The sequence below is a fragment of the Hippocampus zosterae genome, chromosome 15 (genome assembly GCF_025434085.1).
Source record: "Hippocampus zosterae strain Florida chromosome 15, ASM2543408v3, whole genome shotgun sequence".
NCBI lineage: Eukaryota > Metazoa > Chordata > Actinopteri > Syngnathiformes > Syngnathidae > Hippocampus > Hippocampus zosterae.
The window spans coordinates 2,984,479-3,010,881 of NC_067465.1; the positions used below are offsets into that span (position 1 = coordinate 2,984,479).

At 46.8% G+C, this 26,403-nt stretch overlaps 2 protein-coding genes across 3 annotated transcripts in view; one reads left to right on the forward strand and one right to left on the reverse strand.

The window, feature by feature from the left end:
- Positions 1-250: 250 nt before the first annotated feature.
- On the reverse strand, positions 251-19,593 carry nyap2b (neuronal tyrosine-phosphorylated phosphoinositide-3-kinase adaptor 2b). The gene is made up of 7 exons (XM_052087931.1): positions 18,812-19,593; positions 16,562-16,756; positions 12,085-12,395; positions 6,254-7,327; positions 2,677-3,978; positions 2,359-2,462; positions 251-1,585 (listed from the first exon to the last, which is right to left on the reverse strand). The coding sequence occupies exons 2-7, from the start codon at positions 16,738-16,740 to the stop codon at positions 1,301-1,303; spliced, it is 3,255 nt and encodes a 1,084-aa protein (XP_051943891.1). The 5' UTR covers positions 16,741-16,756; positions 18,812-19,593; the 3' UTR covers positions 251-1,300.
- A 5,923-nt stretch (positions 19,594-25,516) lies between these two features.
- The window catches only part of gpc5c (glypican 5c), an 83,760-nt gene continuing 82,873 nt past the window's right edge, over positions 25,517-26,403 (forward strand). For both annotated transcript variants that reach the window (XM_052087937.1, XM_052087938.1), the window contains exon 1: positions 25,517-25,941. In XM_052087937.1, coding sequence (XP_051943897.1) covers positions 25,761-25,941 — 181 coding nt within the window. In that variant the 5' untranslated portion in view covers positions 25,517-25,760. The remainder of the gene's footprint in view (positions 25,942-26,403) is intronic.

The window sequence follows — 26,403 nt, forward strand, 5'->3', positions numbered from 1 at the left end:
GCGCCGGCATTCAATGGACCAGCTATTGCCACCTACCCCATTTTATCATGAGCAACCCATCCAAAGTGCAACCACACAGTTTCTCGCTGAAAACAGGCTTTGGCTGATTTGGGAAATGATCCTGTGAATAATGTCTTTTCTAATTTGCTACCACTCCGACACACTTGAATTGGTGTCGTAAAACACTACAGAAATAATCACACTTTCTTTGTCCGTTGCCCCACTACACTGTGCCAACATTTTTTTTCCCCCCTTCAAAAGACGTAAATGAAGGGACTGGAGTACACAAACCAAAGCGGCCAAAGATTTGGGCTTCTGTTCTAGTGTACATTTGGAATGAGCTGAAGTGGGCATGGATAGCAACTGAAAGCATGTCCGCTAAGGATGGGCACTTGACTGAATTTCTTTGTTGACTATGGTAAGTTTTTTTTTTTCTGTATTATTTACTTGTTAGGGATGGGACGATGCCTCTCTGATTGTTCCATCCCAACACTTGTTTTGTTGACAGATTTGTATTGTGAAAAATCACGCCGTGTGTGTGTGTGTGTGTGTTTATGAAGCTTAACTGCCGATAGCTGCCATAGCTGCGCTTCATTCGACGGCAAATGAGTTGAGACTGAATCAACTTGCGCCCAGTGCACTCCGTTTTTGCCTTAAATGCTTCAAAACACGACTTATCAACAATCCTCTCCACACTGAACAATCGATTGAAACCCATCCCTAATGTGGACTCAACTGACAATACAACAGTGAAAATGTCAAATAGTTGCAGACAAAACCGAATAGACCATTCATCTTCGTGCTTATTATTTTTTTTTTTAGCACAACAAAAAAGTGTTGGGTGTAAAAAAAAAAAAAAAAAGTACGGTATGCTACCACAGAACAAGTATTTATAGATTTAAGATCAAAGTAGCCAAGAAAACATAATCATAATTTAAAAAAAAAAAGAAATAAAACAAATGTTAGATGGCATCTAAATCTTGCTATACATAATTTAGGATGCTCTTCAATCCCCATCTGGTTTAGAAAATATCTATTCATCAAATATCTACTCTACTAGTTAGTTATGTTACAAGAATCCAGCCACATGAAATAGAAAAATATCAAATATCACCAGCGATGATAAGAAAACGTGACAACCTGAACAAGCAGAAATATTGCTATGGTAACACCATCGTCCTTTGACATCAGCGCGCATCGTCCTTCCGTGGCTCGAGTTGGTTGTCTCGATGTCCCCAAAGGGGTGAGGAAGGGGATGATTCTGGGTTGTGTGGCAGATGGGAGGCGTGTTAGTATCAAGTCAGATGGCAGTGTCCCAGAACACAGTTGTCTGTGCCGGATAAGGAGGTGGGCGGATCTTTTTGCCCTCGCTGCTCTTCCCACAAGGCGGGAGGGCCGAGGTGCTCTCTTGTTTGCACTGACTCCGCTCGTGGTGCCTTTCCTCGCTCCTGTCTGGGGGGGGCCTGTCCAGATATTTCTGCAATCGAGGATGTTGTCTGGAGCGGATTTCTTTGCAGAGTGTTCGTTTCCTTTCAATCTGCTCCAGCATTGTGGTGTCTCCACATATCCACGGCATCTGGGGCATCTGAGGGGCAGGAACAACGTCAGTGAGTCACAGGAAGAGGTCTTCGGTGTCTTTCAGGTACGATTACTGTCCGTTGCCACGAATGAAAGTAAAAGGTTTGCTTTGTGTGCAACCATCTGCGCTCACACCAAGTCAAGTCAAGTCAAGTCAAGTCAACAGTATTTATAGAACACTTTATAAACATCCATCCATCCATCCATCATCTACCGCTTATCCGGGGCCGGGTCGCGGGGGCAACAGCTTTAGCAGGGAAGCCCAGACTTCCCTCTCCCTAGCTACTTCTTCCAGCTCTCCCCGGGGGATCCCGAGTCGTTCCCAGGCAAGCTGGGTGACATAGTCTCTCCAGCGTGTCCTGGGTCTTCCTCGGGGTCTCCTCCCGGTGGGACATGACCAGAACACCTCACAGGGGAGGCGCTCAGGAGGCATCCGAATCAGATGCCCAAGCCACCTCATCTGGCTCCGCTCGATAAACTTTATCTTTACTTTAACTTTATAAACAGTAAGACAAATTGGTAATAAAGGCGGTAGAAAGCACCACACAGTAAAATCAAGAACAAATCTAAGTCATGCTGAGTCGAACGCCAAAGAATACAAGTGAGTTTGGAGGAGGGCTTTGAAGACAATGTTGTGTGTCCAATCAGCCTGCCATGCATGTTTTTGGAATGTGGGACGAACCGCAGTACCCGGAAAAAAAAAACCCACGCAGGCATGGGGAGAACATGCAAACTCCACACAGGGGTGGAGCCTACACGTTTCAAATCACATGTTCTTACCTGGCTCTGATGAGCCTCCGCCGCTCTCCTTTGCGGCGTCCCGATTGGGGAAGGGTTAGCAGACATGGAAGGCGAGCGGGCATATTTCGGTGCTGCTTTTATATCTAGAAAAACATGGACAAATGTGTCACGGTAAGAAAGTTTTGAGTTAATTTGTGTAATGTAGCCCTGAACTGAACCAAACCGTACCGTTACTACGCTCACAAGCTGTACAAGTGTGAAGAGGACAAAACGGGCATTTATTTGGCTCCAACCCCAAATGACCCCACCCGTCAAGGTACATGAGTGGGTAACGTCATTTTCAGAACGGACCCTCACCATTTCCACTGGCCGCGGTCATCGGGGGGCTGCCTGACGATCTGCTGTGGTGAGTCGGCGTCGTGGTAGATGAATGCTGACCCGACACCGTGGTCCCGTTCCTCTCTTGTGCTTTCGACAGGTCCGTACTCTGATTTGTCCTGTTCTCTCGTCGCGGCGTTCCATCGGATCTGTACGCCCTGTCTTTGCTATCGTACCTTTCGTACCCGCCTTTCACGGTGGGGCTCTTGGCGGTTTTACCATCATACTGATGCTGATCCGAGCCGTTCAGACTTCTGTCCTTGCTGTCTCGTCTGACTTCGAGGCCAGTTCGGCTCAGATCTTTACTGTCCTGTCGAGGTGGTGGTAGCTCTCCTCCATTGTGGATGTTTCTCTCTCTCCCATCATGCTTTGATTCAGAAACATATCCTGACCTGTCCTTACTGTTACTGCTCCTGGGAGTTTCTTGCCTGGGAAGGATCTCGGGCGGCTGGTCAATTCTGCCCTCATGTTTGTGCTCCATGTCGTTCCTTACCCTCTCTTTGCTGTCCTGCCTGGGTAGTAAATCGGGACGATAGTCTTTGCTCTCAAGCCTGTATTCGGAACCGGTTCTAAATCTGTCTTTGCTCTCCTGTCGGGGCAGAAGCTCGGGTGGCTTGTCCCTGCTGTCGTGCTTTGAATCCAACCCATTTCTAACTCGCTCTCTGCTATCCTGTCGCGGTAAGATCTCCGGCGGCTGATCCAGCAGTCTCTCTCGGTTGTCGTGTCGGGAATCTACGCCGTTTCTCGCGGCCTCTTTGCTCTCTTGTCTGGGTAGCAATTCAGGTGCCTGATCGAGGAGTCTCTCTCTGTCTTTGCTTTCCTGCTTAAGCAAAGACTCCATTCCATGTCCGACACCCCTGTCCTTACTGTCCCGTCTCGGCATCAGGTCTCCGTTGCTGATCCCTCTATCTTTGGAATCTCTTCTTATCAGCGGAATGGGTTCCACGGAACTACAGCTCCGTTCTTTAGGATCCCGCCTCACTGGAATGGGCTCCACGCTACTGTAGCCCGGGTCTCTGCCGTCCCTGCTGTCCCTGCGAACGAGCGGTGCGTCCATACCGCTTCGTTCTTTGCTGTTGCGCCGGTGAGACATTGACTCCACGTTGCTGCATCTCTCCTTGTCTTTGTCTCTGTCTTTTTCTCTGTCTTTGTCTCTGTCTCTGCGATGAGATGAGTCTTTACTGTGGCGCTCCTTCGAGTCTCGCTTGGATTCCTTGCCGTGGCTGTGACGTTCCTTGCCGTCACGTTTGGACTCACCGTGGGACTTACTTTTTGACTCAGCTGTCAGTAAAAATAAGAGGTACAAATAGATTAACAGATTGACCTCATTGAGTCAGTCAAGTATCTAAGCATGACTTTTGACATGATGAGTATGGAATGCAAAATCATACTCAAACTGTCATGCAAAACCCAGCATCGTTTAATGCATGAAGTTTGTCCTCTCCTATACAAAGTAGAATATCAACATGATAGTCTGGTTCAGATTTGGTTGACAGAGGTGTCATGTTGGACTGCCCATTTCCAATAACATTGCACACTCCTGTACAAAAAAAATAAAATCACTGCACTACAAAATTGTCCTCTAGGGGGCAGCACCTACACACAAAGAACCAAAGCAGTTCCTGAGTAATAATAATGTAGTATCACATCTGCAATACATACATGGCCTTATTTTAACCAATCTAAAAACTCTTATCAATGCTTCTGGTTGAAACCCCATTCTAATATCTTCATGATGGATTCAGATTGCTCCTCAACACAACAGTTGTTGTACACCTTATATTCCCGTGTGTGTGTGTGTACGTAGAAACACACTAAAGCTCACCACTGCACTCCACAAGGCGGTACAGTACTGTGGTTCTCGCCGGTTCCTAAATGGGCTCTTGCATAACAGTACCAAGCAGCCATATGTGTCACATATGCAATCTATATGCAGATGCATGTGTGTATGGCGATTAACCAGTTGGTATGTGGGTCGAGCCAGTTGTTTTATGTGTGGAAGAAAGAGAAAAATGAAGCTCCCGTGGTCATGATTGTGCTTGTGTGTGTATTGAGATGGATGCCAACAACCCTCCCAACACACACACAAACACACGCTCACACATGTGTCGTGCGACTATTTAAAAAACTGCTAAATGAACGTATGCGGTTCGACAACAGCAGCAGAGCTCGCAGTAAGTCATTCCTGGAAATGCATTGTTTTCTATCTCGCCTTCATTTGGAAATAATACAAGAGAAGATTAAAAAAAATGCAAATGATTCGTCTTTTCAGACATATTCAAGTTCCATTCGTGTCAACATCAAGACATTATAAATGCCCTTCAGAGTGTAAAAGCTGCAGCAGCGTTCTGATTGGCTGGAACTCTAAGAAGAAACACGCAGCGATTGGCGAGACAAGAGCGTCTGTAATGCTCCGATGAGGTGTTAGATTGGAATTGAGGACCATAGCTCAATGCACATCAGGAGCGTGTTGCTCCATCCAGCGCCGGCATGTCCTGAGCTGTGATTGGCTCCTTTGCACGGAGGGAGGGAAGCAGCAAATAAGAAATGGAATTCTCCTCCTTCCACTGTTGCTATGTTGTAGTTGCTAAGAGTACTACAGCGTAAGGATGCATTTGTGGGTTTGTATGATTTAAGTACGGATCAATCAGAAAGATCTCAAGTTCATCTAATATCTAGTGAATTGATGATTTCTTTAGCACAAGGTAGACTTTAAAGTATTGGCAAAAAAGAAAGAAAAGGATCTCTACTTCCTGCGTCTATGAAAAGGTCATTTACTGTACTACGTTGCTGTAGTGCTTGTTGTCATAATTCCCCCGTGGAACGAATAGTTGAGGGGGGGTGTTCGGGACCATTGTGGTTTCACATTTCATACACAGGGCAACTCAAGGTGTCCTCGGTTTACGACGGCCCCGACGTACGAGGTTAAGACCGACGTGCAATGAACTCATTTGCACAACGGCGCACGATTACATAGTTGCACCGGTCAGTTCTCGGTGTGTTTTCAGATTTGTATTTCATTCATTCATTCATCTTCCTAAGCGCTTGATCCTCACTAGGGTCGCAGGGGGTGCTGGAGCCTATCCCAGCTGCCTTCGGGCAGTAGGCGGGGGACACCCTGAATCGGTTACCAGCCAATCGCAGGGCACACAGAAACGAACAACCATTCACACTCACACTCACACCTAGGGACAATTTTTAGAGTGTTCAATCTGCCTGCCATGCATATTTTTGGAATGTGGGAGGAAACCGGAGCACCCGGAGAAAACCCACGCAGGCCCGGGGAGAACATGCAAACTCCACACAGGGAGACCGGAGCTGGAATCGAACCCGGTACCTCTGCACTGTGAAGCCGACGTGCAAACCACTGGACTACCGGGCCGCCGATTTGTATTTATTTGTTTGAAATTTTCCGGCATTCTGTGAAGACGCGGAAACGGATCTCCTCTGTGAACCGAGGACCACTTGTCGTTTGCGATTGCGAGCTCTCATCACTTTCAATGAAGGCGAACGATACCCATTGCATTTTTCGGCAAGATGGTAACAAAGGACTTACTCTCTCCGGGCTCTTTGGATTTCCTCCCACTGGCGTTTTTCTTCAGCATGTTCCTGCCGGTGGTAAACAGATTGGTCAATTCATCCAGCGGGCTCGTGGGTGTTCGCGAACGCCCCGTCGACACGTTCTGCATGGAACCGTGGAGTCGTCCCACGCCGTCTTGGGGCGGGGACCCTTTGCCGTGAGGGGTGGCCGAGGCACTCCTTGGCAGACCTCCCGGAAATGGCACCGGTGCATCAAACGGCGGCGTTCGCATGAGGCTCAAGGGGGTAAGGCAGCGACCCATACTGACTGGGGACGGGCACGCCGAGTGGCTGCGTTGATAGGACGACGCGGTGGACGATTTGTAGAGAGTACAAGGCAGGGGAGGCGCCGAGGAGCGCCCGGAAACGGTGAGGGTCGGGGTGGCCGTGAGCTCTCGACGGATGTGTGCGGAGGACGGTGGCTCGGCAGAGGAGGTCGGGGATTTGCTGTAGGATTGGTTCTCCAGCATTGGCAATTTGGTCACATCAAGCGGGGTGAGTGGAGACTCGTCCGAGTTGGGCGAGCATTGGGCCGGCGCCGGGGGGAACACCAGCAGCGGAGGCCTGTGCGTCAGTAAATTGGGAAACGGCGCAGGAATGTCACAGAAAGGAATGTTTCTCGGCGTGGAGCATCGGCTGAGAGGCTCGGGGTCATACGGTGCTGGGGTAGGACATGCGGAGCGACACCCCACCGGGTCAGTACGATACTCCATATCATCCAGCATAGGGTACTTCATCTCCTCGTACACGGACTCCCCCGGCTCCTCGTCCTCACTTTTCAAGAGTTCTCGCGCCCCGACGTCTATCCCCCCCATCTCGATGTAGACGGGCTCGTCCTCACAGTCGTCGGTCGGGCTGTCGTCGCTCTGCGGCGGAGAGGCGTTGCGCTCGCACGGGGAGCAGGTGCGGTGGAGCGCTTTGGCAGGGCACGCTCCTCCGCCTCCGTGAGTTTTGATGTAGGACTCGTCGAAGGAAACGCTCAGCTGTGTGTTCGGGTTCCTCTTGGGTTTGGGCGGTGGCACGCGCCGGCACTCCTCGCTGCATCCTTGAGCTGTGAGAGAGGAAGATAAAGACACTTAGTCATGCCATGATAATACGCATACATGTGTGTGTGTGTGTGTGTGTGTGTGTGTGTTGCAAGCCATAATTTGACGTATGGGCAGATTTCAGATACGCCCGCTGCTAGATGCCATCAGATGACACGACAACATTTTGCGATGATACGGTCAAATTTGTCATGCATTTGTAATTTTACATTGGTTAACTTATTTTTACACTTGTATAACAATTACAGTACATTGTTGGAAAGTCCAATACGGAATATGAATCAGCCACCTTTTCCATTGTAGTTATTCATTCATTCATTCATCTTCCGAGCCGCTTGATCCTCACTAGGGTCGCGGGGGGTGCTGGAGCCTATCCCAGCTGTCTTCGGGCAGTAGGCGGGGGACACCCTGAATCGGTCGCCAGCCAATCGCAGGGCACACAGAGACGAACAACCATTCGCACTCACACTCACACCTAGGGAGAATTTTGAGTGTTCAATCAGCCTGCCATGCATGTTTTTGGAATGTGGGAGGAAACCGGAGCACCCGGAGAAAACCCACGCAGGCCCGGGGAGAACATGCAAACACCACACAGGGAGGCCGGAGCTGGAATCGAACCCGGTACCTCTGCACTGTGAAGCCGACGTGCTGACCACTGGACTACCGGGCCGCCTCATTAAAATATTATGATTATTGTATTGACTAATATATTAAATAAATAAATACTTTTTTTTTTAACAGAAAGTGTGATGAACTCCCCATTTACATGATCCCTATGGCTTTTTGTTGTAAAGCGCAACGGGTTCAATCATTTTTGTTTGGTTTTGAGATGTACCATCTTCCCCCCCCCCCCCCCCCCCTTTCTTTCAATGAATCATTGAATGAGATTCATTCAGCGGTCACGCAGTGCAACACGTGTGGTTCAGTGGGTCAGATGTAGGCCAGTGTGCGTGCCTAAGAGCAGTATCTCGAATCAGGTATGTGGGAATGGTCGAGGCATATGCGTGTTTGTAGGTCACATATACAGCAGCGGATGCGCTATGCAAGTGTCGTATCTGGGTCAGACGCAAACACACGCCGCGGAGCTTCTTTTTGATTGCGGTGACGTGGCATTGCAGTGTGAATCTCTTTTGATGTGCTGCAGTGAGCGTAGATGATGCTTCGCTCGACCGGTTACTGCAGTAGAACACGTCATCCCCTCGGAGTGTTGCACGTTACGCCATTGAACCGTCGTCATCCAGTCGTCGTTCAAAATGGCTTTCCGGGTCACATCCTGAGATGTTTTGATGAAGAGAGCCCCTTCCGCTGACAGGCCTGGTGGTGGTGGTGGTGGTGGTGAGGGTTGCCGAGACCCATCATGGCTGAACCTTTTCAAGCTGTCAAGTTTTGCGCTTTTAATAATTCAGACAGCAGATGGCCCAGACACACGCATATACGGTACTTCCCATAACTGTATGACTCACCAGCATCTCACGCACGCACGCACACAAATTCACAAATGCTCACGCGTGAGATGGAAATGAGGACAGGTATTGCATGGTGTCCCATGTCAACGAAAATAGGCCCCAGAGCCCCTTTAGAAAACAAGAGATTTTCAATATATCTTGAGTGACACCAGAACTAGAGCTTCTCTAACACATCTTGCATTTGCTAAATTGATATTTTTATGTTTGCCTGCAATTCTGAAGACTATAGGAATGCTTTAAAGACATCGCAAAACTAGATTAGCTTCTGTGTGACCTCTAAAGAGTCCGCGTTTGCCTTGGTGGCAAGTGCAAACTCTCAAGAGTCCGTAACTCTTGTGAAATGGCTGAGATGAACACAATGGCTACAAGGCCAATTAAAGCTGCGGGCAGCGATGAACAAACCTTCACACACACACGCACACACACACACCTTTTTTTTTTCCAGAGCCAATCCTTGAAAAGGGTGTTACACAGATAAGCATCCCAAAGCTGTGCAAAGCGGTGCTATTCATGCAGATGTGTCTGTGATACACTCCAAGGTTGCTGTTATTATGAAAAGACACACATTTCGGCTGTCCATTGAACAATTCCTGTGCGGCAAACCGTCGATGATGAAATACACACAAGACTGGTGCACAACTGCATGTTTCCTGATTGCAGTCCTTATTTTGCGTCAGGGCACGTACTTTACAACGGAGCAAAACCCCCACAGCACACCACCAAATATAAAAAAAAATGGAACATAATATAGACACCGAAACGATGACAATCAGTCACAGCTTACAAACTGATTTTAACAATTTAATGGAAGGGCGTTGTTGTTTTTTTTCTGCTCATCACTATACGTCGCTGGCATGGATAGATGAACAAAGATACATTATTTGATGGACATAAATTCTCTCTTTTGTGAAATTGGATCATTTCCCGAGACACAACTGAGGACCTCTCCCTTCGCAGTGGTTGGGAATCAGTATTTTAGTGGATTCGGGTGGATGATATGATTTCAGTGAAACATCTGTGTTGTCTAGTATTTTGATGTGTGTGTGGGGGGGTTGGGGGGGTGCCTGTTGTGTTCGTGCAGGTGCATGCATGTTCCTTCATCAACAGCTGCATTCTTGTACACACAGATTCACGTGGTGGATCAGTTTCAGCACCGCTCGTGACATCTCCTTCCCTTCCCCTCTCCCTCGATTGCTCCCTTTCCCTTCCTGTTTTGCCCGCAACCCCGTATCCCCATCCTGAGGGAAACTAAATCTAGGTCATTCGCTCCTCCTGAATGAATTCTACTCGACCAAGCTCCTCCCCCTTCTCGCTACAGTGCACGAACCCCTCCCCCCCCTCCCCTCAGCTAGGAACGCCCCCACAGGGTCGCCCTCATTGGCTGCTCAGCCTCCGACTCCAGCATCTCTGCAGCTCCATTGGATTGCGCTGAGCAGGGATGTGGTGATTGGCTGGCCAAGGTGGGGTCTTGTTTCTGTGGGATGGTTGCCGTGGTGCCCAGGAAGATCTGTGCGCACACACGGACATCCCCACCAATCTCAGTCAGGCTGGGCGAGTCCCTTCGCGTCACATTGGCAGTCGAGCATCCCGACTGAAATGGACTCGAAAAACCCCTCAGCAACCTGTTTTAGTTTGCTCTCACAGCCTCGTGTTTCGATAATATCATGTACGACTGCTTTATGCAAAATGAAAATGTTTCTGGAGCTCATTTGATCCCAATCCGATCCATAAGAGCCTTTAGGATGCAGAGTCTCATATAATGAAGCCCTTGTTTTGATCCGTGGGCAAATGTGTTTATTCTGCCCAAACAGACTGACATTGCTGCGGGGTGCTGCTCCTCGGTCTTAATTATGCCATCTCTACATCTTGACATGCCAGTTTGAAGTCAGAAGAAAACAAAACCAAAACGTTTGGGCTTTAATTGGTAATTGACCTCAAAACTATGGAACAGTTTTTCAGCACGTTCACAGAAATGTTAAGACTCTTTTGCTCCCTTCACATATGACTTTGCAGCCGTCCCCGCAAAAAACATTGTATGAGCAGGATGAGTTCACACAACCATCCGCTGGGCCAAAGTTAGCCGGTGAATCCGAGATGAAACAAACGAACAAAGCCGCAAAGTCAGCTGGAATAAAGAGGACAAGCGGTAAAGGGAATGGATGAATGGATGGAGTCAAACGTTGAGATGTTTCCAACATTTTGTCCCTCACGCATGGAAAAATAAACCAAGCAAAATGTGCATTACATGAGTTTCAGGTCACTTTTAAAGTCCTTGGCATTTTTTTTGATTGTTTGACAAATAAAAGGTTTGTGATTTATGCTTTCTGTACTCAATGATGAACGTCTGTTGTGTTCTTCAAAACGATATTATGTGGTAACGGGCCACTGACAGTGTAGCGCTTCACATACCCGGCTTGGTTATGTGTCTCTGAATATGCCCTGTGATTAACGTGAAGGAATCACTGCCGTAGTGTAGTTCTGTCGTATTTAACTTTTACATTCGATATGTTTGTATTTAATTGTTAAGAACTGTTTTAAAATATATATTTATTTATTAATTTATAAAATTTAAATTTATAAAAATGTTCTTCAAGTTATTCAGGGCTCAAGTAAGAAGCGGACATGTTTGGTCACGTGATGTTCTCAAGCTGAGTCGTGATTGGTCATTACCTGAGGCCTGAGCAACGGTGATGTCATCTTTGGTCGACGCCAAGTGGCAAAATGGCCACCCCGTGAGATACATACAAACGAGTGGATTTTCTTGCTCAATACAAGCGCAATACTGATCAGGATTCCGTATTTAGACGAGTGGAGGGTGCATCGAACATATTCCAATAATAAATAAACATGACTTTCTCATTTTTCCGTGCAATACTTTAAAAGAATCATGAAGTACAGTTCCTGTTTTTATTGACCCATATGTAAGTGCCATGTTGATGTGAACCATGCGTGATGTTAAAGAAGTTTACAATAATATGAAATATTCTTTGTCGAAGTATGCCTCGTTTTTATTTATTTTTTTTTAATGAGCGTTTAGGCCTTTTTATTGTAATGGTGGTAATGATGGTGATACTTGAAGAGCAATGTTTATTTTGATGAGCTACATGGTATCAAAAGTACTTCTTTACATGTATTCAGTGAGACATCTGTTAATCCAATTGTGTGTTACTGCGGTTAAATCTGACCGTCTCGTTAGATGTCACGTCCGTGTCGAAGAAGCAGGGTTGAAGAGGGCACCTCAGAGAGGAGCTAAATATAGCGCCGCACTTTTGGTGTGAAGTGCCACCGCCACTCACCATCACATCTGTCTCCGCGACAGGCGGACACGGGGCTGTGGTCCACCGCTTCGGACGACATGCTCAGCTTGGTGGCCGGGTCCCTCCTGGGTTTGGGCGGGGGCTGCTTCCTGGAGGTTGGGCTTCCCACCTCTTCGTCTGCGCCCCCACTGTTGCCACCCACGGAGTGGAGGGACTGGGATCGCACGGAGAAGCCCTGCCCACAGGCCAAAGCGTGCGGGTGGGGCATGGGCATGCGTTCCGGCGGGTCTGGCATGCCGATGGAGCACATACGCAAGTGCTTGCCTTCCGTTGCTATGTCCTCGCCCGTCCTACACAAAGGTAAAAAGGAGATGTTGGAATACCATGCATGCCATCCAAGTCGTCCAATTTAACATTGAGGGGTGCCTTCCCTACAAGTTTAATTTGTTCCGTGGCAAGTGCGCATGCCATTGGCATGGCAGACTCTGCACAACTTCCAGTAACCTGAGCTCCTCCCTGACGTACAAACATTTTAGTATCTCAGTTTCCTTTCAACAGTACTTTCTTGCCACCGGCTACTACTTTCCTATTTGCCCGGGCTTTTATAACATTTTAGGGTGCTGCAAAAAAGAGCACATCGATTTTTTTTGTGAGGTTTTCGTCTAGTAGCTGAGGATAGGCTTCATACAAGAAACAAAATCTGAATATGTGAATTTGTGAATAGTGAACCACAAATGGGCATGAGTTCACGTGAAGGGACAAAAGGAATCCTTGCCCTCTTGTCCATGCTCCGGGCAGTAAAAAAACACTCTTTCCATACAATACATAATTATCAGGGCATGTTTCTCTTCTCTCCCTCTTGCCTTTCTGCACATGAGCGTTACATCACTGTTAACAGCTGTGCCATCGCCCTCTGTAAACTGCTTCTTTTTCAGGGCAAGCCATTGATTAGAGTTTAACTTCCGGATAGGAACCGACGGCGCTCACATTATCACACTCAGAATTGACACCACGTGCCCCCCGCCTCACGGAAACCCCGCGCGGGTGTGCACACAATCACCCATCATCAATGCGTGATTGGCCTAATAGCAGCGTTCAGTTGTATCTATTTATTTGGAGTGTTTGCATTTTATTGTTTGGCCTGTATTTTTTAGTCACATAAGGTTAAAAAAAATTCAAAATAAAAATGCCATGAAGCTGCAGTCACATGTTTTTTTTTTTAATATGCGTTAGACCCCTGGGTGTGTGACTTTGCTGACTCTGATACCCCGCCGGCCAGCTGTTGCACAGAAGGCGCTCAGCGGGGTCTGGTCCGAGCTGTAATCTGCCTAGCAACGCAGCGGTACCCATAGAAACAAGATAAAGAAGCCAGCCACAATAATAAGGCCGCACGTGGACTTGTCTGGCATGTACACAGATTGATGAAGCAGATCTTTGGCCAACTTGTAGAATCTGAGTTCTTATGTTGTTTTAATGAACCGCAATGTGTTGATCTTAAAAACGTGCCAGCTTTGCAATTGCTCTTGTTCTTTTGTCTGCCAAGATATTTCTTCTTACCAGGCAATCTTTGTGTTGCATTTCACTTGCTTATTAATAACCTTTAATGAAGGTAATGAGTATGTTTATCTTAAAATAAGCCACGTTCTACTTGGCGAAAATAGAGCACAGATCTGCTTTTTAGTGTGTGCAAACCGATACGCGAATAATTAAATGGTTGGCAAGGGCTCATTGTGTTTATTTGTTTTTTAACATCAACATATCTTGTTCTATTGGCAGATAATTTTGTTCAAATGAAGTCGTCTATTCCTCGTTTCATTACTTTTAGTCCTTGTGTTTTTGCAGGTGGCAAAATAAAAAAAAATGTGACTGGTATTTATAGTTTCACGGCGCCTGTGAGCACCTAAATACATGACTTTTGTCTCAACAAGTAGGTTTTATTTAGCGGCTCTGTAACCTGTGATTGGCTCTGACAGGTGCAATAACACAAGTAAAAATACACCCTCAATATTTCTGCGTGTGTTTGCATGCTCGGTTTTTCGGCATGATTGTGTATATGAAATTGAATATATGAAATCATATCGGATGGCAAAGGCGGCTGGGCCTGCCTCACTCAAAGCTACCGTGTTGATCTGATTGGCCGTCGGCTGTTTCTGCTGTCACTAGGCAGAAACACATCTCCACAATGTTGCTCGTATTTAATCACGAACATTTTTCTCACTTGTCAACACACACACACACACACACACACACACTCACTCCTCCTTACTCTTGGAAGTTTTTTTTTTCCTCCTCCACTCTGCCTATCTTTTCTCTCACGCTGATAATGTATCTATTTTGCTCACACGCATGCACTTAGAAGCGGCCCTATTTGCATGTGTGCATGTGAGCGTGCTCACTGGAGTCCTCGCTCTCTCATTCATTCTCAGCCCCCCCCCCCCAAAAAAAAATAAAACGAGGGGATTTGCAGAGTGGATGCGTGGGGGTCCTTTAATCGACCTACATATATGCCTCATGAAAAATCCATTTTTTTGAGACTCTTCCTCGCGTGACTATGTATAAATATTTCAGCATTGGGCAACAGTTGAAAGACAGTGCAAGGGTAAAAGGACGGTAAACTATACTCTCTGTCGGCATCATCTTGTCCTGTCATCAAAATGAACATCCGGTCCTTTCAGTGGCATGAGTAAAACGCTAAATGCATTTGAAATGTGACTATACAAACAAAATACAGTAGCAACAAAGTCCGTTGCGGAGACACATTCTTATTTCTATTACCTGTACTCATTATTGGACAAGTCAAGTATGGTACCATTTTTAGTGTGAAACTATTTCCAGTTATTTCCCGAAAAACTCCCTTTCACAGTTTCTTTGGTCTCATCGTCTCTAATAGAAGCTAAAGATGTTGCCAAAGCCTTGTATATTTTTTTTAAAAATACAGTCGTCTCTTAGAATACGACTGCTTTGACTTTATCCTCGCTTGGGGATTTTTAAAATCATTATCTCATCCAGCCACCATCAAGTCACATTGGATTCATCGCAGTGCAATGACAGTATCAGTTGACCACACAAGAACCACAGAACGCTCTCTTGTCTCGTTTGCACCAGAATGTCATTAGTCATAACCCTCTAGAGTGGTTTAGATCCTATTTAGGAGGCAGGAGTTTTTATGTTGGCCTTGGTTGCTCCGAGTTCCACTCTGCCCCAATATGGTGTGCCACACGGTTCAATTTTGGGGCCCCTGCTCTATTCAATGTATTTTCCGGCCCTGGGTTCCATCTTAAGAAAAGCATGCCATTTCCTTACACTGCTAACAGTCAGCTCTATGTCCCGTGTTGCAAAAAGGACCCTTTCGGTTTAAGGTCACTTTGGGCCTGGATCACAGCCTGGATGGCGCTTAACTTCTTGAATTTTAATTGAAAGAAAATAGAGGTTATGGTGTTTTGTTCCAGTGGCTTTTGTACCGGACACATCACCCTGATGACTTGGGCCCCGTGGCATCAGTCTTAAATTTACTTTTTAAATTGGCCTGTGACCTCTATCCCTCATGAACACGTGTTTTTTGGGCTGGTGTGCCTCTATAGTAAAGACTACGCAAGTTCAAGACAACCCCCTTCTCCCAATTCCGTTTGACCTCCCTTGACCTCTCATCTGATTGCATCTTAAAACATTTCACGTAATGGCACACGCTTCCTTTCCCGATTTGAAAAGATCTCCCCCCAAAATAAATGGAGCAGTGCTGACCTCAATCCAAGTCCTAAATAAATCTAAAAGTGAAAAACTAATTATCCTCCATAGATCACGGGTGGGCATAGTCTGTACTTGCAATCCTCCAAATGTGGCAAACTGCCTGCGCCACAGGGACCCTGCGGCCCCTTGGCCCACTTCTTACAACCTCGCTCCTGCTGCGAACCCAGTAACACTTTACCTCTTGACAAGCAGGACAATGACTAATATCCCGTTCATAAAATCACCCTAAAACCCCAACGCGTGTGTGCAATGCTTGTAATGTTCATTCATTCATTCATTCATTCATTCATTCATTCATTCATTCATTCATTCATTCATTCATTCATTCATTCATTCATTCATTCATCTTCCGAGCCGCTTGATCCTCACTAGGGTCGCGGGGGGTGCTGGAGCCTATCCCAGCTGTCTTCGGGCAGTAGGCGGGGGACACCCTGAATCGGTTGCCAGCCAATCGCAGGGCACACAGAGACGAACAACCATTCGCACTCACACTCACACCTAGGGACAATTTAGAGCGTCCAATCAGCCTGCCACGCATGTTTTTGGAATGTGGGAGGAAACCGGAGCACCCGGAGAAAACCCACGCAGGCCCGGGGAGAACATGCAAACTCCACACAGGGAGGCCGGAGCTGGAATCGAACCCGGTACCTCTGCACTGTGAAGCCCACGTGCTAACCACTGGACTACCGGGCCGCCCTGCTTGTAATGTTGCCATGTAAAAATCTAAATCTAAATCTAAATCTAAAAACCTGCCTAAGAATCTTCCTACCTCCTTATGGCTTCCTCCTGTTTTCTCTTCTTGTCGTTTTTCTCCTGCAGGTATATCCTATTCTTCTCATTCCTGGCCTGGTCCAGGTTCTGAGCCAGCAGCCCGTTGTAGGCTTTCAGTCCGTTCTCCTCGACATACTGGAAGAAGCGGATAGTTTCCTCCTCCTTGGAGCTCATCATTCTTCAAATGATTCCACTGGAAACGCAAAACAAGTGTGTGATGAACGGTCCTCAATAGAGTGTGATTTTTCTTTTTTTGTTTTTCTTTTGACCTTCATTTTTCAAGGTCATCCTCAGTGCGAAATCAACCAAAGATAGCCGAGCTATTTATAGTTTTTCCTTACACTTTGCCGTGGAAGTTTCATGCTTGCTGATGGGCTTTTGCATCATGTCCGTTTCCTTGGAGAATCGCGACATCCTCCAAGGTCATGTGACATGCTTTGACATGCAGTCGACACAAATGATTGCAGCATGATGCAAACAGTCAAAAGGAAATAATTCGGCTGTTGCTTTTCGAAGTGTAGCTTTGTCCCTTTTCTGGCTGAGCTCTCCTGATCTGATCAAGTTATAGCAGTGATCGGAACTAAAAAAAAGGGAAAAAAAGGAGCTCTCATCTGTAAGGAAATGTGTTGTGGGCTCCAATGAGAAAATGTAATTCTCTCGGGAGCAGGCGCACGGATTAATTTTTACTCGACTGCAGTGCGTGCTTTTGCATGTGTGCACAATCGTCTCTCTTTTTGATGATCTAAAAATAGTCGGCGCTGGAGTCGTTTCTAGCTATAAAAGACTCACTGACAGCATCGGTGACATGCTTTGCCACATACTCTGGCTGTGTGTGTGTGTGGCTGTGTGTAAAAAAAAAACAAAAAAAAAACACCATTGCCTCTCGTTTGCTCCTTCTCAGTTTCTTTCTCAATTGTTTCCACTTGGCATCCGAGATGAGGCACACGCAGCGGCTAATGAGGACGCCGGGAGTTCAGAGTGTGCGTGAACCAGGGCGCGTTCCCTAAAATGTTGAATTCGGAATGGTCGGCAGCGGCGAAGACGGCTTTTATTATGTGGGTCACCGTTTGCAGATGAGCCGAAGACTCGCGTTTGTTTACGTGTGAGACGACCACTGAATTTGCGGGGGTGTGGGAGGGGGAGGGGGGGTCAGTGATGACTGTATGGATGTTTGCTTGCTTGTGTGTGGGTATGTGGGGGGGAGGGGGGGGTACTTGGAGGGCAGCCAGATGGGAGATTGCAGGGCCAATTGGGAGGCCGACCATTGTCTGCCCAACCTCGGCATCCGTCTCCCCTTCTGTCTGTCTACGAATAAATCCAGCGTGGCCATGAGGTTGACGGGTTTATCTGCCCGCTGCTACACATTAAAAAAAAAAAAAATTTGGCACATGGTTTTGAGTGGCAGGGAGGCAGCCGGCATCTCATAGTGCAAACCAGGTCACCAAAGCACACAAGACGTTGACGTATTTTTTATTTTTATTTTTTTCACCCTCCCTTATGTCTTATCGCTGACGAGCAGGCACGCCGAGATCTCGAAAATGTCACAAATAGGGAATGCGACTCGCTTTCAAAGGACACAAGTGCACCGGTTCAACACGTGAAGGACGCGGTGCTAGGAAGGCAGGGTTTGAAACAGTGTTTGAGCTGAATTAAGCCCGTCTGCCTAATCCGCGTAAGCCCGCAGCAGCATTTTGCGCTGGACTGGGCGTGTTTATCACGCTGTTTTCATCAGCCAAACCTTTCACGCTGGATTGTCCTCCCCATAACTCATCAATGTAAAACGCCGTTCTTATTTGCTCATCTCCATAAAACCTGTCAATTCAGCCACCCATTTACCTCGGTGCAACCCCCTCGCACTCACACCGCCCCTTCACTTGATATATGCTCGCTATCTCTCTTTCCCTCTTTTTTTTTTTTCATACTGGTCCTCCGTCCTCCCGTGTCTGCCCCAGTTGACATTGCCTGCAACAGTTGGAACACAGATGTGCACTTTGGGTGCGGATGTAAACGAAACTGGCACACGGTGTTTCTGTTTCCAGGCAACCACGTGACAGGAGAAGGCCGGCGTGGATATTTTGCAGACACAAATGCCAAAAAGATTGCAAGGCTGACGGGATGCGTGGATGGTGGGGGGGGAAGGGGGGGGGGTGGCGCGCACCTGGCGGCCTGACGCATCTGTGCCGTTTTGCATTTGGGGAAATGCAAAACTTTGAGACGCAATTTTAATTCATGTCGCGGGTATACTTACGGTGGACCCGTGTGGTTTGTTCACCAGAGTATCTTCTTCTGTCTTCAGCTGGCACATCCACCGGGACACACTTTGACCTTTGCTCTGTGGCACCAGTGCACTATTGCCCTTAAATCCAAAGAGAAATCCATCCATCGTACGGTCCAATCGGTCTGCTCGCTAGTTGGAGTCCCCGCGAGCCGGGTTGAGGCTGCTTGCTCAAGAGGAACTGAGCCATCGGGTGCAAGGCCCAACGCTCCCCCCCCCCGAGACAAAAATAGGGAGATCCGCGCCCTCCTTTTTCCGATGGTGCCAAATCTCTAGCCAGGTGCCAGCTTTGCCACTCCGCACATCAGCACATGCTAGAGCAGGAAATGCGAGATGCAGTGGAGCTGCAGACCGCACCCGCCAACTCCAACGCCGCCGCGAGCATGACACGGACACACGCCGCTCGCGCTTCCAGCTTGTACACCCGACAGTCTTTTAAATTTGGATCTCAAATCTATTCCTTTGGTCTGATGCGCATGTGCACAACATCTTCCGCAGTGTCACAACGTGGCGAGAGGAATCCTCATCCAGAGAGAGGTCCAGCCGAGAGGATGCCAGAGTCCCGTCCGCGCTCCACCGTTCCAGATGCTCCTCACAGGTCTGAACTCTCGCAAATCCGCGCCGGAACGGATGACACGGTGCTTCCCAGTGATAGATCAAAACAAGAACACGCCCACGGCTTACCGGAGCCACCTTCCGTTACGACGTCATCAATTTTAACCTCTCCTCCCCGTTTCCCGCTTCTTCACACCATTTCACTCACGTGCGGTGCCTCTTTCGTTTCCACTCTTGAGTGCCGTGTTCATTTGGTCTGTACCGTAACTGGAGCTCAAATGTGTTTTTCTGCCTTCAGCACCAAGGAGAGCGCTATCTGGCAGAATGAGGGGGTGGGGGGGGGGCATTCCTCCTCTCCTGAGTGGAGAGATGGGGAGCAGGGTAGGAGGAGCCAACTGGGTTGCCAGGGCGTGACCTCATTAGAGTCAACCTCCTCTTCCCCTGGCAACCACCGCTCACCCCCCATCCCGTCGTCACCCCCCCCCCCCCATCCCGCATGCCCCCCGCCCCTCTCCTTTACAGCTCATAAACAAGACCGAGACACAAAAATACTTTGCCGCCGATGTACCGTGTTCCTCTCAAGTGCATTTGTTACATTCACAGCAACCAAAAAAAAACAAAAACAGAACCCGAACAAAAGATACGCAAGGAAAGACTTTTTTTTTGTTTTTGCAGCATTGCACAACCCGAAAATATATTTTGCATATGCAAACAAAGTCAGGCATGCAAATGAGAGTCTCGTTCCCGCCGGCCGAGGATGCGAACAGGATCAAAGCGGGAGGGGGGGGGGGGTGAGTACAACATATTTGATTGTTTATGTGGTGGGAATGTCTGCTATACATGGTGCACAAGCAGGGAGGGAGTGGATGGGGGGGGGTAAACAGTCTGAGGTGGAGTGGGCTTTGCTCGGACGGATTAACACAGTGGACACAAAAGGATTAGGCAGAGATCTGTTGTTTTCATCAACCCTTCCCTCCATTTCTCTTAACCCAACCTCTTCACTTTCCTACTATCTGGCTGATGGTGCCGCAGAGGAAAAGGTTTGCCCCCAAACCAGTGAGATGATATGCGAGGAATGTCTAGACATGCAAAAAAAAAAAAAACATGTTTGAACGAACGTTCCAGTTCTGGGCCATTGCAGGACTGCTAAATCCCAAATGAGACCATCAGTGTTGTCTCATGACAACATGCCGCATGCCATAAATAGCCAATCGCTATGATTCGAGTGCCGTAAAACGCTCTGACAAAAAAAAAAAAGAAGTAGACACCCTCGTTTTCCCCCCTGCCTTTTGTAAGCAACGTGGTCGATTAGCCAGACACAAAGCAAGCGGCTCTGCGCGGACCAAAATCAACACACGTGCACAAAGAACGCAGACTGACCTCTGTGCGCGGCCCATGTGTGTGCAAAGGATCCTACTTAGAGCCCTCGGGAGTTCAGTAAATATGAACTGGGAGGGAATCCCAAGGGGCAAACGGGGTTAAACAAATTGTTCCACCGAGGTGCACAACAGCACTTTGTTTTGTGAACAGTCGAGGACACTCCCTCGGGGACGGAGAGGAGTGTGAAGTGCGAGTCAATGAATGTTAGTTTTTAATTTACACACTCAATGCGTGCTTGAAAGGCACTTGAATGCATCAGGAAATGGATGGTTAACTGAATTCAAAGCCAGAATGTTATTGATGGATAAAAGAGCCATGTGGAAGCATGTCTTGCTTTAAATCCCAAGAGACAAAACAAAGCATTCATTATATTGGGACTTATGGAAAATGTACTTTTTTTTTTGGATGTAAATTATTTAGTCTCCCAACCACCGAGTGTGAAATTAAACAATTAAGTAGATTTTTAAGCTGCAGCTCTTAAGCAGCATTAGAACAATCCTGATTATTTGAATCGGGTGTGTTGCTCTTGAGAGACTATGGACACACCTGAACTATATTATAGCCCACCTAGTGGACAATCAAGGTGTTGCAAGTTCACGACAAGCGCGAAAGACATTCGGGCTCGAATGGCAGCGCGTCTCTGGCTTCTTCTCAAAAGTCAAGTCCATGAGTTCCTCGGTCCTCTTCTGTACTACGGCCCAGCCCCTCCGTGTCGTCGCTGCGTTGCGGGGGGGAGAACAATACAGCACTGCAGGGTGAGTACTTGGTCACAGAGATTGAACACAACACTCACCACATGTCCTTCCTCCGACGACACACACACACACTTGGCATTCATGGCGTGATCCTCAAAAAGAGTAGTCCCCGGACCGCGGTACCGTCTGTCATTTGGGACCGGTCCTAACAGAAAGAATAAGTAACTTAGATGACTTGCGTTACATTTATTTCGGACTCTGAAAAATGTTTTATTTTGAAAAATTACCGGATTCTCTGTTACATCCGTCTACAGTAGTACAGGAAGCTAGAAAAACGAGTAAAAAAACAAACATCTCTGGGAAATACTACAGTTTTCATGCAGGTCACACCTTAAAGGCCTGTCCATGAAAATAATGTCTGCATTAACTCGGTCCGGGGGGGGGGGGGGGGGGGGGCAAAAAAGGTTGGGGACGGAGCAAATTTGACGACCACAAGGGCCAGCATAAGGGCGCCAGGTGTTGAAATGGTCATTTCGCCATCATAGGGTGCATGATGTCATTCACGTTGTTTACAAGATGAGTTTGAAAAGGAACTGTAGTTTTTTTTTCTACAGTCAATAGCGAGAAACAGACATACATTACTGAATGATTGGTTCAATTCCCCTGTCCAATTTAGTCGTCTCCCTTAATTCACTTTACGACATTTTAGTGCCGGCTCTCTTCCCTCTCCATGTCTCCTCCGGGATGCATTTAGCATGAAGCTTCTTGTGTTTTTTTTTCTGTATAGTAGACAAGTGGCAAGAGTTCTTCATCTTCACTCAATAAAAAACAGGGCTGCTGTAGCTTGGAAGCATGATGCCAGGGAATTTGCAAAAAAACAAGCAGGATACATGTCGCTAAAGAATGTTACGCCAAAAAGACTCTCAATCCACAGTGTCGGCATGTACCCAACAGTGGATTTTTTTTAACCCTTCCACCCCTACCTATTAGAGTTTATGATCCGGTTAAATTAGCCAGTCGTGCTCTATCCTTGTAGTATTTCAACAAAAGCGTGTCACAGTTGTTAATACAACTGGGATGTGCAAAATAAACCCCATCAGGAACGAACTGAAAGAGAAATCCTCTCACATTTTGTACATCTGACATCACAGTTCCCATTGCGGATATCGACTCACCCAGCATCCTTTTTTTTTTTTTAATGCCTGCAAGCTATCCCGTGTTGTCTTTTCACCACCTAATAGAACACGCTGACGTTAATGCGGGCGCCTCGTGTTAAGTTCACTCACGCTTAAAATGATGTTGCGTTGATCGATCCGTTGCTGTTACAGGCTAATTAAAAGCCATTAAAGCAATCAATTAGTCATCACCATAGATACAGCCAGTGGACTATACGCCACAGGCTTAGCTTTTGAATGTTTTATTAGGCGCGTGCTTTAAATGATTGGCATTGGGGGGTTTTCCTCTTCGACTTGGTGGTGGTGGATTTGTGACCCTTGACGGCGCCCGAGAGCCTAGCTTGCATTTCCAGAACAGGTGAGGAGGGCTGGACGGATGGTGCAACCGTGGCACTGAACATGTCAGACGCTCATGAAAGATGCCCCATGGGCTTACTTCCACCACTCACATGCCCAGCCAAAGAGAAATGGAGCATACGGTTCCCTCTCTGCCTATTAATGCGCATCACCTTTTGACCACTCCATGTTTCATAACTGCTTGCAAGTTCATAATCTTAAGTACAGCGCAGAGTGCTCGAATATTGCTTTCGCAATATGTTGCAGAATTTGGGAGAATGTCATCTTATGGCATTTCAAAACAGCATAGACGTATTTTTGTTTTATCTGTTCGTCTGAGGCTGTATGGCTAAAGTAGAGTTTTTTTTCACTCATACATTCGGGAAGAAAACGGGAGCTACGTTGCTACGTTTGGATGATCGGCAAAATTGCCAGCCAATCAGAGGGCACATAGTATCCTCACATTCACACCTGCAGATACATTTACTGTCTAAGCAAGCATGCTTTTGGAAAGCACCTCGCGTAAAAACATCAGATTTAAAGCGTTGCTAGATCTGTAATTGTCTCTCGCATGTGATTACACATAGTCACGCGCACTAAGTAAGCTAAACTAAGTAGACTAAGTAAAACCTTTTAATAATGACCTTTCACAATAAACTCTTTCACCAGTGCTTTCCAGATTTGACCGCCTACCGAGGGCCGTTCCGTTGACAAGCAAGCGTTTTTCCTCGACTGCTTGATCCTCCATCTGTACAGCGTGGGTTAATGTTCAAGTTAATCACGCTTCTTGACACTAAATCATCACCGCTTCCGCCCACCAGAGGCATCAAGATGAGGCTTGCCTCTGACCACCACCGCCCCTCCGCACAACCGCTCGAACGCAGAGGTGAAAATGGGAGACTGCAAAGCGTAATCTCTCGAACAGTCGATGGAAGGCTTCAATCTTGAGGGTTTAACCCTATGTAAGCGCCTTAAATCCCCAGTTTAGACGGACAGAACTGATGGGCTAAAGTCAGGTCTAAAGACAGTATTTGAAGACATGAGATGCATAATCAGAGCAGAAAAGAGGCCCAGGATTTTTTTTTTTTGGGCCTCCAAAACTAAAGTTGGGCTGAGAAAATACTTTATAAACATAAGGAAAAAAAGATAAAAAGCCCCAAAGCATGATGCTGCCACCACCCTGGGGTGCTCCTGAGGTGATGAATTGTGTTATGTTTGCGCTAAACACGTTTAATGGAATTGTGGCCAAAAAAAGCTCAACATTGGTTTCAGTGGCCCGTACCTCCAAAATACGTGGGAAATCATGCTTACCTACCTGCTCTACCTTCTCACATGAAAGAAATACTCATGGAATATCAACACATTTCTTGCACTGTATGCTCTGTTTGCAATTTTAGTGAGCCGCTCTACTTTACTTTTTAATCTCTATAACATTTTTTTTGTTTAAATGTTGTACTTTTAATTGTGCGAATCACACTCAATTTCCTTGTGTGTGTGAAATGCGCGATGTTTGTCTTGCCCACCGACTTTCTCATGGCCCATGACTGACAGGATCATCGGTATTGTCATCTTGGACTTTGTCTCCCTCTAGCGGCTAATATCAAATCCACCACGGTCATATCAGCTGGAGCAGGGATGGGGAAACTGGTCGACCCCAATTTTTTATTGATTAATTTGTTGTTGTTTTTATAAGCCCCTCACCCGAAATTGTTTATAAAACGCTGAGAAATATTTAGTATGCGTTTTCCATGGAAACAAAGTGTAGAAATGGGGACAAAAAACCCTGCAAAGTAAAACATATTGGAAAAAAGTGTGTGTGTGTGTGTGTGTGTGTGTGTGTGTGTGTGTGTGTTTGAATTTATAAACATAATTGAAATTAATGTTGATAAATTCGGGTGCTGCGGGTGGCTGAATGGAATGTCCGTGTTTTCAGTTCACAGAACAAATCAACCTTTTATGTCAAGACACAAACGTATGGGCACTGGCCTTCCGCATATGCACAATTCGACACAAAGGGTCGTTTTTGAAGATTTTTTTTTCTCCTATAGTTTTTGTCTTTTATTATAATCGTTATTATTTTAGGGGCAGCTAACCCTCGTTTTGGGAAAACTTGTTCTGGAGGTTTACCCTCATTTTTTTCCAACGATTTTGTGGTGCCTTGGTGGCTCAATGTTATATCCGTTGCAAAGGGCTGAACAGTTTTCACCAGTAGGTGGCAGCAAAGTCAATCCATTCGAACTCACTGTTATATGAAGCTTGATGGACGCGAGGAAGAATCAGAAATGACACGCGGTAGTCACCCAAATCGATAACAAACAAACAAACCCGCATCCTACATCCTGGATGTGATTCATGACGACGTGTTTAATTAATTAAATCGAAAGTAAATGAACAAGAAAGGCCACCTGCGTATCGCATCATCTAAAATAGTTGATTCGTTTGTTGAACGCCGACGCGCATGAACGATACGCACACAAAAAGGGTGAGTGAGTTTTATTAGGGGGTAGCGCGAGGCGGGGGTACAGAGGAGGGGAGGGGGGCGTGCGCGCACCCGGCGTGGAGAGACACAGACACGTACCCAGCAGCACTCCTCCCGTGTCACGGCGCAGACAGCACACCTCTCTCGACCAATAATGTGAACAAAACATCAGTCTGGATCAGATGTTGAAAAAAACTCGTCGCTTATTTTCTGGACTCCACAAACACATACACGCGCGCGCACTCCCCCGAAGGGGCTGCATCTATCCAGCAGGCTTTTCCGGTCCGGTGTGACATGCGGCAATGTCCCGTGCAGGAAGATGCCCACGCGTGAACTCCCGCGGAGTTTGGGGGATTTTGCTGGCGCTCTTATTGGCGGCGAGCGCGATCCAGGTGGCCGCGTACAGCTGTCATGAGGTGAGGGCCGCCTTCCAGGTGAGGCAGGTGGGCCCCCTGCATCGAGTCCCGGAGACACCTGGCACAGGTGAGACACCCCCTCGCCCCCTCGCGCTCCTCTGCAGTAAACTTTGCTGAGAACGGTTGAATCCTGAAAAGCATTTATTTATCTATCTGTTTCTGTTGATGTTATTGGTGATATCAATGAAAGTGTGTGTGAAAGAATGAAAACGTGCACTGAAAAAAATGGTGGTTGAATGTACTCACTTTTTGTGAAGTGGTTGCATTAAACAAAATAATCAGATTGATGTATTAGTTATGCGTATAGCCTACATAAACATGTATGTTTTGGATTCAGATGATTTTATTTTATGCAACCTCTCGACAAAATAAAATTGAGTCAATGCAGCACATTTTTTTTCATCAATGCGTGATGTCAAGTAACATTCATACTTGTTAAAAGAAAATGCGTTCTTTGAGCTTCTTTTACATTACATAAAAATATAATTTAGGGAGCTATTAAACTTTTCAAACTGAAAAAATGTGTTGT

Excerpts from the sequence above, each read along its gene's own strand:
- nyap2b (XM_052087931.1), bottom strand. The coding sequence starts at position 16,740 with ATGATGAGCTCCAAGGAGGAGGAAACTATCCGCTTCTTCCAGTATGTC. Across the intron at positions 3,979-6,253 it reads ATCCAAAGAGCCCGGAGAGA|CTGAGTCAAAAAGTAAGTCC; the intron begins GTAAGTCCTTTG and ends TTTTACTGACAG. Across the intron at positions 2,463-2,676 it reads GACCGCGGCCAGTGGAAATG|ATATAAAAGCAGCACCGAAA; the intron begins GTGAGGGTCCGT and ends ATGTTTTTCTAG.